Source organism: Jaculus jaculus, chromosome 13 (assembly GCF_020740685.1).
Source record: "Jaculus jaculus isolate mJacJac1 chromosome 13, mJacJac1.mat.Y.cur, whole genome shotgun sequence".
NCBI lineage: Eukaryota > Metazoa > Chordata > Mammalia > Rodentia > Dipodidae > Jaculus > Jaculus jaculus.
The window spans coordinates 2,262,801-2,276,678 of NC_059114.1; the positions used below are offsets into that span (position 1 = coordinate 2,262,801).

General features: G+C 42.2%; 1 protein-coding gene across 1 annotated transcript; it reads left to right on the forward strand.

The window, feature by feature from the left end:
- Nucleotides 1-6,013: 6,013 nt before the first annotated feature.
- On the forward strand, nucleotides 6,014-6,976 carry LOC101612140 (olfactory receptor 2W1). The gene has a single exon (XM_004670816.2). The coding sequence runs from the start codon at nucleotides 6,014-6,016 to the stop codon at nucleotides 6,974-6,976; it is 963 nt and encodes a 320-aa protein (XP_004670873.2).
- The last annotated feature ends 6,902 nt before the right edge of the window (nucleotides 6,977-13,878 follow it).

Below are 13,878 nucleotides of genomic sequence, written 5' to 3' on the forward strand. Positions count from 1 at the left end.
TTCAATGAGTGTGCAGTGTGCTGGTAAATAGAACCAGGTTATTCCAAAGCGCACCCAACAACAGAAGAGTTTGCCACCAACCTCAGCTGGCAAGTCACTAATTGTGCACAGGAAGCTTTTCCTCAGAGAGCTCTGTCCCCAGGAGCTGAGCTGCCTCATCTGGGGACAGGAGCACCAAGGGGCCTGAGTGACAATTCCCCTGAGGTGTCGGGAACAGCACACACACAGCTTACTCACAAAGCCTTCTTCATATTTCTTCCCTTCATCCTCCTACCAAGGCTTTCACACACCCCACCCTTGTGGCCACTGGAAATCCAGAGTTCTGCAGCCAGATCTCAAACACTCATCACTTGGACTACAGACTCTGTCTGAACAACGTTTGAGAATTCAAGTCTCTTCCCTTGTGATGTCATTTTTGAAGGCTATTGATCAAAATGAGGTAAGCAAAACTTTAATTGCATTAGAGGTCATGCATTCCCAGGGAAGGTATGAACGTATGTAAATCATAGTTTCTAACGAACATCTGAGGAAAAGAGCATTTCATTTCAGACAGCCTTTGCTAAATCTTGGAAACACCTTATTTAGTGTCTCCAGGAACAACTAGATTCTCTTTGGCATGAATCTCTTTCTCAGTATTTCATTTAGATCAAAGTTCATTTAATAGGACTGGAGAAATGGCTTAATTGTTGAGGGGCCTTCCTGCAAAGCCAGAGGACCCAGGTTCAATTCCTCAGGACCCAGGTAAGCCAGATGCAGAAGGTAGTGCATGCATCTGGAGTTTGTTTGAGGTGGCTGGAGGCCTTGGTGTGCCCATTCTTTCTCTCTCAAATAAAATATTTTGAACTTTAATACAATTCTATAAAATACAATCAAGAATGCAGTGAGGAATGCAGTGATTGAAACCATTCTTGGGTTCAGAGACCTCAATTTAAATGGTTACATGTGTCACTGGAAGCAGGACATCTGGGTGTCATCAAATCCTAGAGCTGAAAGTATGAAAGAATATAAGAATAGCAGAAAACGTCCTGGAAACTGTACAAATTCTATACTGAAACAGGAAGGTCAGTCTTTTGATAAAGGAAAATCCTGATAGGATGAATTAATTAGAATTTGACATAAAAGATTGAATGCTTATGCCAGGCATAGTGACACACACCTTTAATCGCAGCACTTGGGAGGCAGAGGTAGGAGGATTGCCATGAGTTCAAGGCCAGCCTGAGACTCCGTAGTGACATAGTGAATTCTAGGTCATCCTGGGCTAGAGTGAAACTTAATAAACAGTTGTGAGAAAAAAACTTGCATAAATGCAGAAGCGAGTTCCAGCATGGGTAAATCTCTACTGCGGCAGCCCAACTCTCCCAGCTAATAAAATCAGTAGGTCACTTAAACCTTCACAAACACAGATACTAACACTGATCAAGTTTTGGCTTAGTCTCAAATGCCTGGGATAGTATATTTAAATCCAAACTGTTCTCCCTCTGCTTAGGGAAGAAGCCATTCTTCGTCCATGGAGCTGGACGGCGCCATCTTGTGCATGTTCAGAGCTTCAGGTTTCCTTCCTTCCTGGAGCTGCTGCCACCCTAATACTAACTCTTCCATGTTAGAATGGCTGCCAGCATTGGTTTTTGAAATGAGCCTTGTAATTACTCCACAGCACATGCAGCCTGTTGTATACCAGGAGTTAGGAAGCAAAAATAAATAAATAGATAAACCCTCAGGTGAACAACCTCCAAAGGTGATTTTTATGCAGCCAAAGTTGGAACAACCATGGTTTTGAAATTTTCAAAGCCTCATTTATTTGTCATTTCATGTTCACCACAAACACAAAGGCACAGCTCACCATGTTACCTAGAAGACTATGGTTGTATTACTTTTGTTTAGGTAACTACTTTTAGTTTATTTGTGTATTTATTTACTTATTTATTTTAGAGACAGAGCCAGAGAGAGAGAGAGAGAGGGAGGGAGGGAGAGGGAGAGAATTGGCACGCCAGGGCCTCAGCCACTAAAATCAGACTTCAGGTGCTTGCGCCACCTAGTGGGCATGTGTGACTTTGCATTTGCCTCACCTTTGTGTGTCTGGCTTATGTGGGATCTAGAGAGTCAAACATAGGTCCTTAGGCTTTGTAGGCAAGCGCCTTAACTGCTAAGCTGTCTCTCCAGCCCTACTTTTAGTTTTTAGTGTGATGAAGCCAAATTTGATCATTTGGTGCCCAATACTTCTGTTATTTAAATTTCATATTGCCAATCCTAGCTGCCAAGTTGGGGCACTGCCCTGGAATTTTAGAAACTGACTCTTAGATCAGTTTACCCAAGCATTGGTCTGGCTTTTAGAGCACAGCCTGAGAAAAGAAAACCAACACGTGGATTCATTTAAACCAAGAGTGGAGCTCCTGCATATGCTGGCAGGCACTCACTCGTGTTTTTATCGAACAGCAATACCTGAGCAAAGAAACAGTGACACGTGAGGAGTTGGTATTATGTGGCAAAGGCCAGGTGCCATGTGAGTTAAAAGTCAGCATTTCATTAGCAAGGAACAAGGAACTTTGACTCCAAGTAATTCTTAAAACATTTGTTAAAGGAAATGACCCAGAGGTGTGACCTGTGGACTCTTCAGATCTAGACCCCTCACACACTCACTATTCATAAATGCAATTGCACTCAGCCTACATGTTGCTTTCAACATTTTTGTGGGCAATTCATTACTTTTTACTTATTTATTTGCAAACATAGAGATAGACAGGAGAGAGAGAGAGAATGGGCACACCAGGGCCTCCAGCCACCGCAAATGAACTCCAGAAGCAAGCACCATCTTGTGCATCTGGCTTTATGTGGGTCTTGGGGAATCTAATCCAGGTATTTAGTCTTTGCAGGCAAGCACCTTAACCACTGAGCCATCTCTCCAGCCCCAAATCATTACGTTTAACCTCCGTTGCTTTCAAAGATATGGTCAGCACATCTCTGGCATACGCACATTGTTCTGGGTCAGGAGTGCAACTGGCCACAGAGGAAGCAGGGCAAGGAGCATGGCTTAAGTTCAGTCGGCATCTCTTAACATTCCTTGTCATTATTGACCATCTGTGATGTTCAGGGCTCAGGCAAGCTATGTTTTGTTTTTTTTTTGTTTTGTTTTGTTTTAATTTTTTATTTATTTATTTGAGAGCGACAGACACAGAGAGAAAGACAGAGGGAGAGAGAGAGAATGGGCGCGCCAGGGCTTCCAGCCTCTGCAAACAAACTCCAGACGTGTGCACCCCCTTGTGCATCTGGCTAATGTGGGACCTGGGGAACCGAGCCTCGAACCGGGGTCCTTAGGCTTCACAGGCAAGCGCTTAACCGCTAAGCCATCTCTCCAGCCCTAAATTTAGATTTTTATGCAAGAGGAACTGCATCACTGTCTCGTGCAACTTGGTAACAACAGTACATTCTTTATGATTATAACCTTAGCATGCTCTAATTAAAATGCTTGTTTAAAGAAAAGGACATATTCAAGGTAATTTCCCCACACCTTAGAGGGGCTGTTCTGTTTATGAAGGCTTGCTTGCAAGCACAGTGCCACGTCGGGAAGACTCAAGTGAGCTATGAGAAAAGGACAATGTTCTTGTGGGCCCAGTTATTTCTCAAAAACAACTTTCATTCTTTCTGACTTGTTGAGACAGATTCTCACTATGGGATCCAAGCTGGCCTGGAACTCACTGTAACCAGGCTGCTCTCAAACTTTCTATAACCCTGTGGGGTTTTTTTTTTTGTTTTTGTTGTTGTTGTTGTTTTTGATTTTTCGAAGTAGAGGCTTACACCAGCCCAGGCTGACCTGGAATTCACTATGGAGTCTCAGGGTGGCCTCGGACTCATGGCGATCCTCCTACCTCTGCCTCCTGAGCGCTGGGATTAAAGGCTTGGATGCTGAGAACCAATGGCAGCACTGTCTTCTCCTGAGTCATCCGGACTCAGAGTCCTCAGCGTAAAATCCAGGCCAGTATTTCTTTCTCTCTTTCTTCTTCCTTCCTGCCTTCCTTTCTTTCCCCTTCCTCCCTTCCTCCCTTCCTCCCTTCCTCCCTTCCTCCCTTCCTCCCTTCCTCCCTTCCTCCCTTCCTCCCTTCCTTCCTTCCTTCCACAGAGAAAGAGACACACAGAGAGAGAATGGGCACACCAGGGCCTCCAGCTGCTGCAAATGAACTCCAGATGCATGTGCCCCCCTTGCGCATCTGGCTTAGGTGGGTCCTGGGGAATTGAGCCTAGGTCTTTTGGCTTTGCAGGCGAACGCCTTAACTGCTAAACCATCTCTCCAGCCCCAGGTCAATATTTCTTACTGTGCTTCAAGTCTGGGAATATATGCTGCTGTAGGTAAGTGTGTCTGACCATTATGAAAGTTGAGAACTAACCGGGCGTGGTGGCGCACGCCTTTAATCCCAGCACTTGGGAGGCAGAGGTATGAGGATCACCGAGAGTTCGAGGCCACCCTGAGACTCCATAGTGAATTCCAGGACAGCCTGAGCTAGAGTGAGACCCTACCTCGAAAAACCAAAAAAAAAAAAAGAAAGAAAGAAAGTTGAGAACTTAGATTGGGGAAGAGAACTCCTTCTTTTGTGGTACTGTGGATTGAACCCAGGGCCTTGTGTTATGTTAGACAGGTGTCCTGCCACTGAATCACACTCCCAGTTCTCTTCTTCTTCTTCTTTTGATATTTTGGGGACCAGACTCACCTTGAATTGAGGTTTACTATCTTCCTGCCTCCTGAGGAGTTATGACTTACACCACCAAGCCAGACCTAGCTGGAGATGTCTTTCGGAGGAAGAAAGTAAGGGCCTCAGGACTCATGTAGACAGGCTGGCCTCAAATTTGTTAGGGTATAATTGCTTCTGTCCAGTGGGTTTTTTTTTTTCTTTTGTTAAATTTATAGCAGTGAATGTAGATTTAATTCATTTTTTAGTTTTCTTAAGAATCATGGAAAATCCACCTATAGTTTAGCCTACCTTTAGTTTAGTTTAGTTTAGTGGGAAGCGGTTACTATCAATAATCTCACATCATGATTTGTCTTTGTATTATATTTTCCATTTACCATTGAATATAAGTAACTTAATATTCTTGAATTTACAGTTGGAAAAGAACAGTAGCAGACCCACTGGGACATAGCCAGCACTTGTCTAATCTGAATTGTGGTTCGCTGATCTTCTCTAGGTTGGAAGTAATTGGGGGAGGTCTCATAAGGGGCCTCACGACCTGCAGGTGAGAAAAAGTGAACGATCATGTACTGATATACTGGTATCTACCCTGCTTCATAATATTAAGATCAAATTAATCACCAGTTATAAAACACATACATTGTTATGCGCTAAGCTCTGCCTCTTGGCTGGTTAAAAGTGAATAAATAAAATAGACCTGGGGAAAACCACCACAGAGGTATTAATTGTATTTGGGTGCTACAGAAGTAAACCTAGACAAGTTGTTCACTTAAATGGTACCTACTGGTTAGAAAGATAATTTATTGAGATATTATGACCATATAAAATTATAGTATTCAACACTTCTGGCAAACTTTTCCTTGGCTTTTATGGCAGGGTCTTGCTCTAGCCCAGGCTGACCTGGAACTCACTATGTAGTTTCAGGGTGGTCTTTAACTCACTTTTATCCTCCTACCTCTGTCTCAGAGTTCTGGGACTAAAGATGTACCACCACACCTGGGAGAAAATATATTTTTTTGAAAAATAAGCTTAATGTCTTTATTTTAAAAAAAAAAAGGTAAGCTCCTCAAGGTCATCTAGATTACAAAGAAACACCTACTATTAACCCTTTGCCATAAAAGAATCTCCAACAAACATAAGGTTACTTGACTTTGATCTTCACCACCTATCAATTAATTTCTTCAATTACTAACCTAATTCCCCCACCTTTAATTCTGTATTTAGTCAAATTATTTTCACATTATTTGCTGACAAATAATGTCTTGTTCTCCTGTTTCTCTCTGCATTCTCCCCCTCCTTCTTTCATCATTCTATGATACAGACCTTGGAGGACTATGGACCAGAGCAATGACAGCTCTTTCCAAGGTTTTCTTCTTCTCGGCTTCTCTGACCATCCCCAGTTGGAGATGATCCTGTCTGCAGTGGTCACCATCTTCTACGTGATCACCTTGGTGGGTAACACAGCCATCATCCTTGCATCTCTCCTGGATTCTCAGCTCCATACACCCATGTACTTCTTCCTCAGGAACTTGTCGTTCCTGGATCTGTGTTTCACCACGAGCATCGTCCCTCAGATGCTGGTGAACCTGTGGGGACCTGAGAAGACCATCAGCGCTGCGGGCTGTCTAGCTCAGCTCTACGTGTACATGTGGCTGGGCTCCATCGAGTGTCTTCTCCTGGCCGTCATGTCCTATGACCGCTTCACGGCCATCTGTAAGCCACTGCATTATTCAGTCATCATGAACCCACACCTGTGTCTCAAGATGGTTGTCATGGTCTGGAGCATCAGTTTGGCCAACTCTGTGGTATTATGTTCGCTCACTGTGAACTTGCCTCGATGTGGGAACCACGTCCTGGACCACTTCTTGTGTGAGTTGCCGGCGATGGTCAAGATAGCTTGTGTGGACACCACAACCGTGGAGATGTCTGTTTTTGCCTTAGGCATTGTCATTGTGCTCACACCCCTCCTCCTCATCCTGATATCCTATGGCTACATTGCCAGAGCTGTGCTGAGGATGAAGTCAAAGGCGGGACGGCGGAAAGCAACAAATACCTGTGGGTCTCATCTCACCGTGGTGTCCATATTCTATGGAACCATTATATACATGTACCTGCAACCTGGTCACAATGCCTCCAAGGACCAGGGCAAGTTTCTCACTCTCTTTTACACCATCATCACCCCCAGTCTCAACCCCCTCATTTACACCTTAAGGAATAAGGACATGAAAGACGCATTGAGAAAGCTGGTGAGAGTTCACCACAAGCCTGCAAAAGCAGAGAGACATTGGAAATCATAGAAAAATCTTAGAGTGGGGCTGGAGAGATGGCTCAGCGGGTTAAAGCCCTTACCTGCAAACCCTAACAACCTGGATTCAGTTCCTGAGTATCCACATAAAACCAGATGCACAAAATGGTACATGCATCTAGAGTTTGTTTCCATTCTCCCTCTCTCCCATTCTCTCTCTCTCTCTCTCTCTCCTTACAAATAAATAAATAATTTTTAAGAATTAAAAAAGGGGCTGGAGAGATGGCTTCGTGGTGAAGCGCTTGCCTGTGAAGCCTAAGGACCCCGGTTTGAGGCTTGATTCCCCAGGACCCACGTTAGCAAGATGCACAAGGGGGCGCACATGTCTGGAGTTCATTTGCAGTGGCTGGAGGCCCTGGCGCGCCCATTGTTTCTCTCTATCTGCCTCTTTCTCTGTCTGTTGCTGTCAAATAAATAAATAAAAAATTTTTTAAAAAGACAAATTTAAAAAAAAAGAATTTAAAAAGTGCTGGGCATGGTAGTGCCTGCTTTTAATCCCAGCACTCGGGAGGTAGAGATAGAAGGATTGCCATGAGTTCAAGGCCACCCTGACTACAAGTGACTGCATAGTGAATTCTAGGTCAGCCTGAGCTAGAGTGAAACCCTATCTCAATAATCCAAAACCAAAAAAAAAAATTAAAAATTAAAAATCTTAGAGTGGAGATGGAAATAGAATAGCATACATAATTTAGATTTTTACTGAGAAAAGTAATCCTTAGATCATAGAAATAAATGACCCCAATTCTCATGTACATTTTGTGGATATAAACAACAGGAGAAACAACATGCTTAGACCCTTTCTGCTTCTAGCCATTGGTGTATTCTCAAGGAGTACATGTCTCTGAAATTTTTTATATTTTAAATTATTTATACACATATGTGGGACTGGAAGGTCAGCATGCCAGAGTCTCTCACCTGCAAACAAATGCCAGACATATGAACCACTTTTTGCATCTGTCTTTATGTGGGTGCTGGGGGATTGAACCTGTGCCAATAGCTTTGTAAGCAAGCACATTTAACTGCTGAGCCATCTGCCTAGTTCCATCACTAGAAATTTTGTGTTTACTTAAAACCTAGCACAAAGGGACTGTAACCTTGAATGCATTAATTTATTCTAAGTTATTTTTTATTATTTATTCTATTTAAACTCCTTTCCTTATGATGTTTTGTAATTTCAGTACTAATGCTCCTATATAGATCTGAATAGTTTCACAGGTATCATGTTTTGTGCATTAATTTCATGTATCATAGCATTTGTATCTTCAATCTTTTGTGATATCACCCAAGCATTTATATACAGTTTTTCAGACAATGAAATCTGTAAGACACCAATTGTCACAAGACTCAGCTAGATAATCCACTCTTTTTTCAATGAAACTTGATCTTTATGTCTTTTATAAGCAGTCATAATTGTGTATTCTACTACCTTGTCATGACATAAGAGTGAGAAAACACAAATTAAAGTGTTTCTAGGTGACAAAACAGTCTTATTTATTTCTCATTCATTCATGAAAAATATACCCATGATTTTTTCCACTATAATGAAAAGAGAAGAGTGGTTTAACATACATCAGTTAGGCTTTTGACATTCAGCTGTGGAATCATGAATGTGTGTGAATGTTGAGATGTGTAGTAATGTGTATGTATGTATGAACTTCATAAGATAATCTCTTACTTTCTACTTATCATAACACTTTTATGAAAAATGTGATTATACTTAAAATTTGATATCTTCTAGGATTTGATACCTCTCTCTAAAAAATACATTTCAATAATTTTAATAAAGAGACTTAATATGTCACCTTGATGAAATCTAAATGTAATATAATGTTTTTCTTCTATCATATCTCTTGTAGTGTAAAGTGATAGTCAATAGGATAATTACCTACTTGCCTAGTCAAAACTACACAGTAACAGCTAACATGGAAAGCATTTAGGGCCTGAAGAGGTGCTTACCTGTGAAGCCTAAGTACTCAGGCTCAATTCCCCAGTGCCCATGTAAGCCGGATGCACAAGGTGGCACATGCATCTGCAGTTCATTTGCAGTGGCTAGAGGCTGTGACACTCCCATTATAGCTCAATAAACAAAATGTATATTTAAATTTTTTCTGATTTATTTTTTATTTATTTATTTGAGACAGAGAGTGAGAGAGAGAGAATGGGCACTCCAGGGCCTCTAGCCACTACAAATGAACTCCAGATGCATGTTCCACCATGTGCATCTGGCTTACATGGGACCTGGAGAATCAAACCTGGGTCCTTAGGGTTCACAGGCAAATGCCTTAACCACTAAGCCATTTCTCCAGCCCCAAATTAAAATATTAAAAAAATTAAAAAGCATTTAGTATGACACAGGACATTATCAATGTCCTTATCGTCCACATCATACTTCTTTCAGAGTTGTCTTCAAGAACAACTCAGCAGCCCTCAAAAATAGTCTACAGAGAAAATGTAAATTCTGTGGCACGAATGTAGCCAATATTTTCACAGACACACACACAAACACAATTACTGAGTTTGGGATGTTTGTACCTATACTTTGTAAGGTCTCTGATAAAGTTCAGTAGTATATTAAGTAATGTACTAACTTCAATAATCTAAGTGTAGGAAAATATAATAGTTATAAACCTTTAGGAGAGCATCATACTTTCTACCTAGAATTGTTTATCTCTGCATGCCCAGTTTTAATTTTTCTTTGGTTTATGTGTGTTATACATTTAATCTGGTAATAAGACTTAATATTTTTTTCTATGTAGCTTAACTATGTATTAAATGTGTTAAGCCTCTGCAAACTAATCAATACTTGTGTGAGACAATCAGACTGATCTCACAGTTGTAGAATAAGACCGGGCTGAAGAAGGAGGTGATAACAGTTATAATCATGGTAATTGAATTGTGTTGCTCTCAATGTGACCAAGGTATCATGTCAACACTCCTGGGATTGTCCACACATTCCTCACACGTGTCCTAAGGGAAAGGCGCCACTATCCCATGGTCAACATCTGAAAAAACACATGCAGTGGGTAAGGACACAGGAAGGACGAGACAAACATTAGCCTAGACTTCAGAAGACTACATTTCAACCTCAAGTTTCCTTGGTTATAAAAATCACAGATGTGGCCAAATGTGATGACACATGCCTTTAATCCCAGCACTTGGGAGACAGGTGGGTGGATTGCTGCGAGTTTTTTTTTTTTTTTTTTCGAGGTAGGGTCTCACTCTGGTCCAGGCTGACCTGGAATTAACTCTGTCGTCTCAGGGTGGCCTTGAACTCATGGTGATCCTCCTACCTCTGCCTCCCAAGTGCTGGGATTAAAGGCGTATGCCACCACACCAAGCTCGTGCTGTGAGTTTTGAGGTCACCCTGAGGCTACATAGCTTGGGCTAGAGAGAGACTTGACCTCAAAAAAAAAAAAAAAAAAAAAAAAAAAAAAGTGAAGGTAAGAAGAATACAAGGAGCAACACAAGCGCATGGCTTGCGGACGAGCTCCGGCACACATGCTCTACCGCTGGATCTGCTGGTGGCTGCCAAGAGAGGAATTAGACGCGCGTGTAGAATCCTGTCCTTCCTTTCATGAAGCTGGGCCGAGCCTGTCAGGTGTCCAGTATTGCTGTCCTCACTCTAGTAACATCACTTCCTTGCATACCAGGAGCCTCTGCTGGCAACTTTTAGCTTTGCAGTCTGTGGGCAAGTAGGTTCTCCCACCATTCTAAAGCTCCCGTAATCATACACTTTAGGGTGGCTAATGTTTGGGGAGAGGGTCCCCCAAAGTGTACTGGGACTAGGAGAATCAAACACAACACTGACATCTACTCAGACAGACCTATTCCCTGGCTTTCAAAGCCTGCCAAGAACTTACCCCCATCTGGAGGCTGAGGCTGTGGGGGCTGGAGGTTCTGAGCTCTGAGTCTCCGCAGCAGACGACTGGCTCCAGAGGCTGGCACAATGCTGCTGAGCTCAGACTCAAGGCTGTCAAAGGTATTCCCAGCTGAAGAGCTCTGCTCCTACCCACCCAGGGTGGGGCTGCCTCCCCTGTACCCTTCGCGGCCTCGAGTCTACTCACATCAAGCCTCCTGCCCGGTGCTTCCCAACTCGTCAGCGCCAAGCAACCCACAGCTCCCACCCCCACCGCCCCACACCAACCTTCATCCATCCTCACACTAGGGCTGTACCTGGCTGACTCTAGGCTTTCTGAAGTGCGAACTTCCCCCACTCTCAGGCCCCAGAGTAGATCAGTTTTAAATAAGAGGCTCCCTCTCAAGACAGCACCTGTGGCCTCAGGCCTCTACATCATGCGAATTGGGAAATTAGAATTCCTTCCCATCGCTGACCCATTCTGCCAAAGGAACCATCGTCTCGCCAATACCTACAATAAGCTCTGAGGCTTCAGAGCTGGAGATATAGCTCAGTGGTTAAGGAGCTTGTCTGCAGAGCCTAACAACCTGGGTGTGGCTCCCCAGCATCCACATAAAGTCAGATGCACCAAGTGGCTCCTGCATCTCGAGTTTGTTTGCAGACTGCCCATCTCTTCATCAGGCCACCTGGCTTTCCCTCCAGGCTAACCTTCTGCTGCCCCTTCCCACCGGAGGCCATGCAACCGCAGCTGCGTGAAGCTTGCTTCTATTCACAGTGTCCATCTGTCTCTGCAACAGCATGGGGGGAGTTGCTTGAAGGGTTCAGTATTTGCTTGTTCAACAACCCAGCGACTCTTCTCTTTGCTGCACTGATTCCTTGCCTATGCCCCAACATACATGTAAAAGTTGTTTGTGTGGCTGGAGAGATGGCTTAGCAGTTAGGGCACTTGCCGGCAAAGCCAAAGGATCCCAGTTTGATTCCTCAGGACCCACGTAGGCCAGATGCACAAGGGGGTCACATGCATCTGGAGTTTGCTTGCAGTGGCTAGAGGCCCTGGCGCACCTATTCTCTCTCTCCCTCCCTCTCTCTCTCTACCTGCCTATTTCTGTATCTCTCTCTCTCTCTCTCAAACAAACAAAAATAAAATATTTTTTTTAAGTTGTTCATCATAACAGCTTTCTTTTTATGATTTCTTAATTAATTATGAACTTTATTGTATGAACAAATACCATTCTTTTTATACATATGTTTATAGATTTATTTGCAAGGAGATAGAAAGAGAAAAAATTGGTTCACCAAGGCCTACTGCACCTGTACACAAAGACCAGATATATTCACCACATTGTGCATTTGGTGTTATGCGGATACTGGGGAATTGGACCTAGGCTATCTGGCTTTGCAAGCAAGTGTATTTAACTGCTGAGCCATCTCTCCTGCACCCCCATAACACTTTCCTATGGACCAAAAACCATAGGAAGCAAAAACATGTAAACAGATAAAATAATTGTTTATCTAAAATATTATATTCTATAGGGATAATAAATGAACCCAAAATACACACATTAGATAAATCTTAGTGTAAAAATATTAATGATTCTGAAAAGGAATCCAAATGACAGGAAATCATCCCACCTATCAACAAATAGGATGACATGAAACTCAAGTTTCTTCACAGCACAGGAAACTATCAACAGAGAAAGCCTACAGAATGGGAGAAGATCTTAGCCAGCTACTCCTCAGACAGGAGGCTAATATCTAGAATATATGAAATACGTGACACTTAGTTACTTACTCATAACTTTGAGTTTATATACAAGTTATTTCCTAAAACAAGTGCGCAATAACACAAAATTCAAGATCAGAATTCCCTGGTTCAGTCAGAAAGAAACAATGAATATCAAAGTATACAAACACCTCTGATTTTTGGTAAGTTTCCAGCATTTGAGTTGCTCTCGGTTTCAAGGATGGTCACTGCTTATTTTTAATTCAGTGAAAATGGGAACAAATGAGGGTTAGAGAGATAGCTTAGCATTTAAGGTGCTTGCCTGCAAAGCTAAAGGACCCAGGTTCCAAGCTGGTGCATACATGTGGAGTTTGTTGTAGTGGCTAGATGCCCTGATGCACCCATTCTCTCTCTATCTCTCTCCCCTTCTCTCTTTCTACCCCTTCTCTCTCCTTCCCTCTCTCTCTGCCTCATTCTCTCTCACAAATAGATAAATAAAAATAAAATTTTTAAACAGAAGAAAATATGAACAAACGAACTCATTCTCATTGCTTTGTATGCTAAATTTTAATTAAATAAATAAATAATGGAAACATGAGCATATATAGTCATGAACCCGGATTTCTGTAACTACTTTGTGAATTTGTGAAAACTCAAATGACATTCTGTTCCTGGGAAAGTTCATTTCTCCATGAATTTAAGTCTTTCCTATTAAATTACCCAATTTCAATTAAATGTGTTGATTTTTTATACAAGCTTAGGTTAGACTTTCAACTTGTATATTATTATGATACATAAAGCATTTCTGAAATTAATTTCCAACAAAGAACCCTAAAATGAGAAATGACTGATGAAACCTAAGGTACTGATTTCGAGATGCCTTGGACCTTGAACAGAGATCTGCTTAATCACCTCTGTGGGACTCCAGTCCCCAATGTCTAAACCACATCAACACTTAGGTACACTTGGGTGCACTTAGCACTGGACAAAAACATTTTCCTCTATGGGTGACTTAATCTTGGAATACACAACACCTAATATAGAGCCCTCTGTCTTTGATTAAACAGAGCTCTACCCATAGATTTGAAATTCAAGAGATATACTAAGGTCTACAAATATCAAACAAAAATGCATTCAACCAAACGTAGTGCATCCACCCTGTCATCAGTCAAAACCCAAATTAAGTGGAGACGTCTACTGCATTTTAGCTATCCTATTGCGTTTTGATGTGAATCACCCTGTCAGGATAAAGACCTGGTGGCTAAGCCACTTATTCAAGGCTTCAGTAACTTGCCCCACAACAATTTTTTGAGTT

Coding starts and splice junctions, on each gene's coding strand:
- LOC101612140 (XM_004670816.2), top strand. CDS start 6,014: ATGGACCAGAGCAATGACAGCTCTTTCCAAGGTTTTCTTCTTCTCGGC.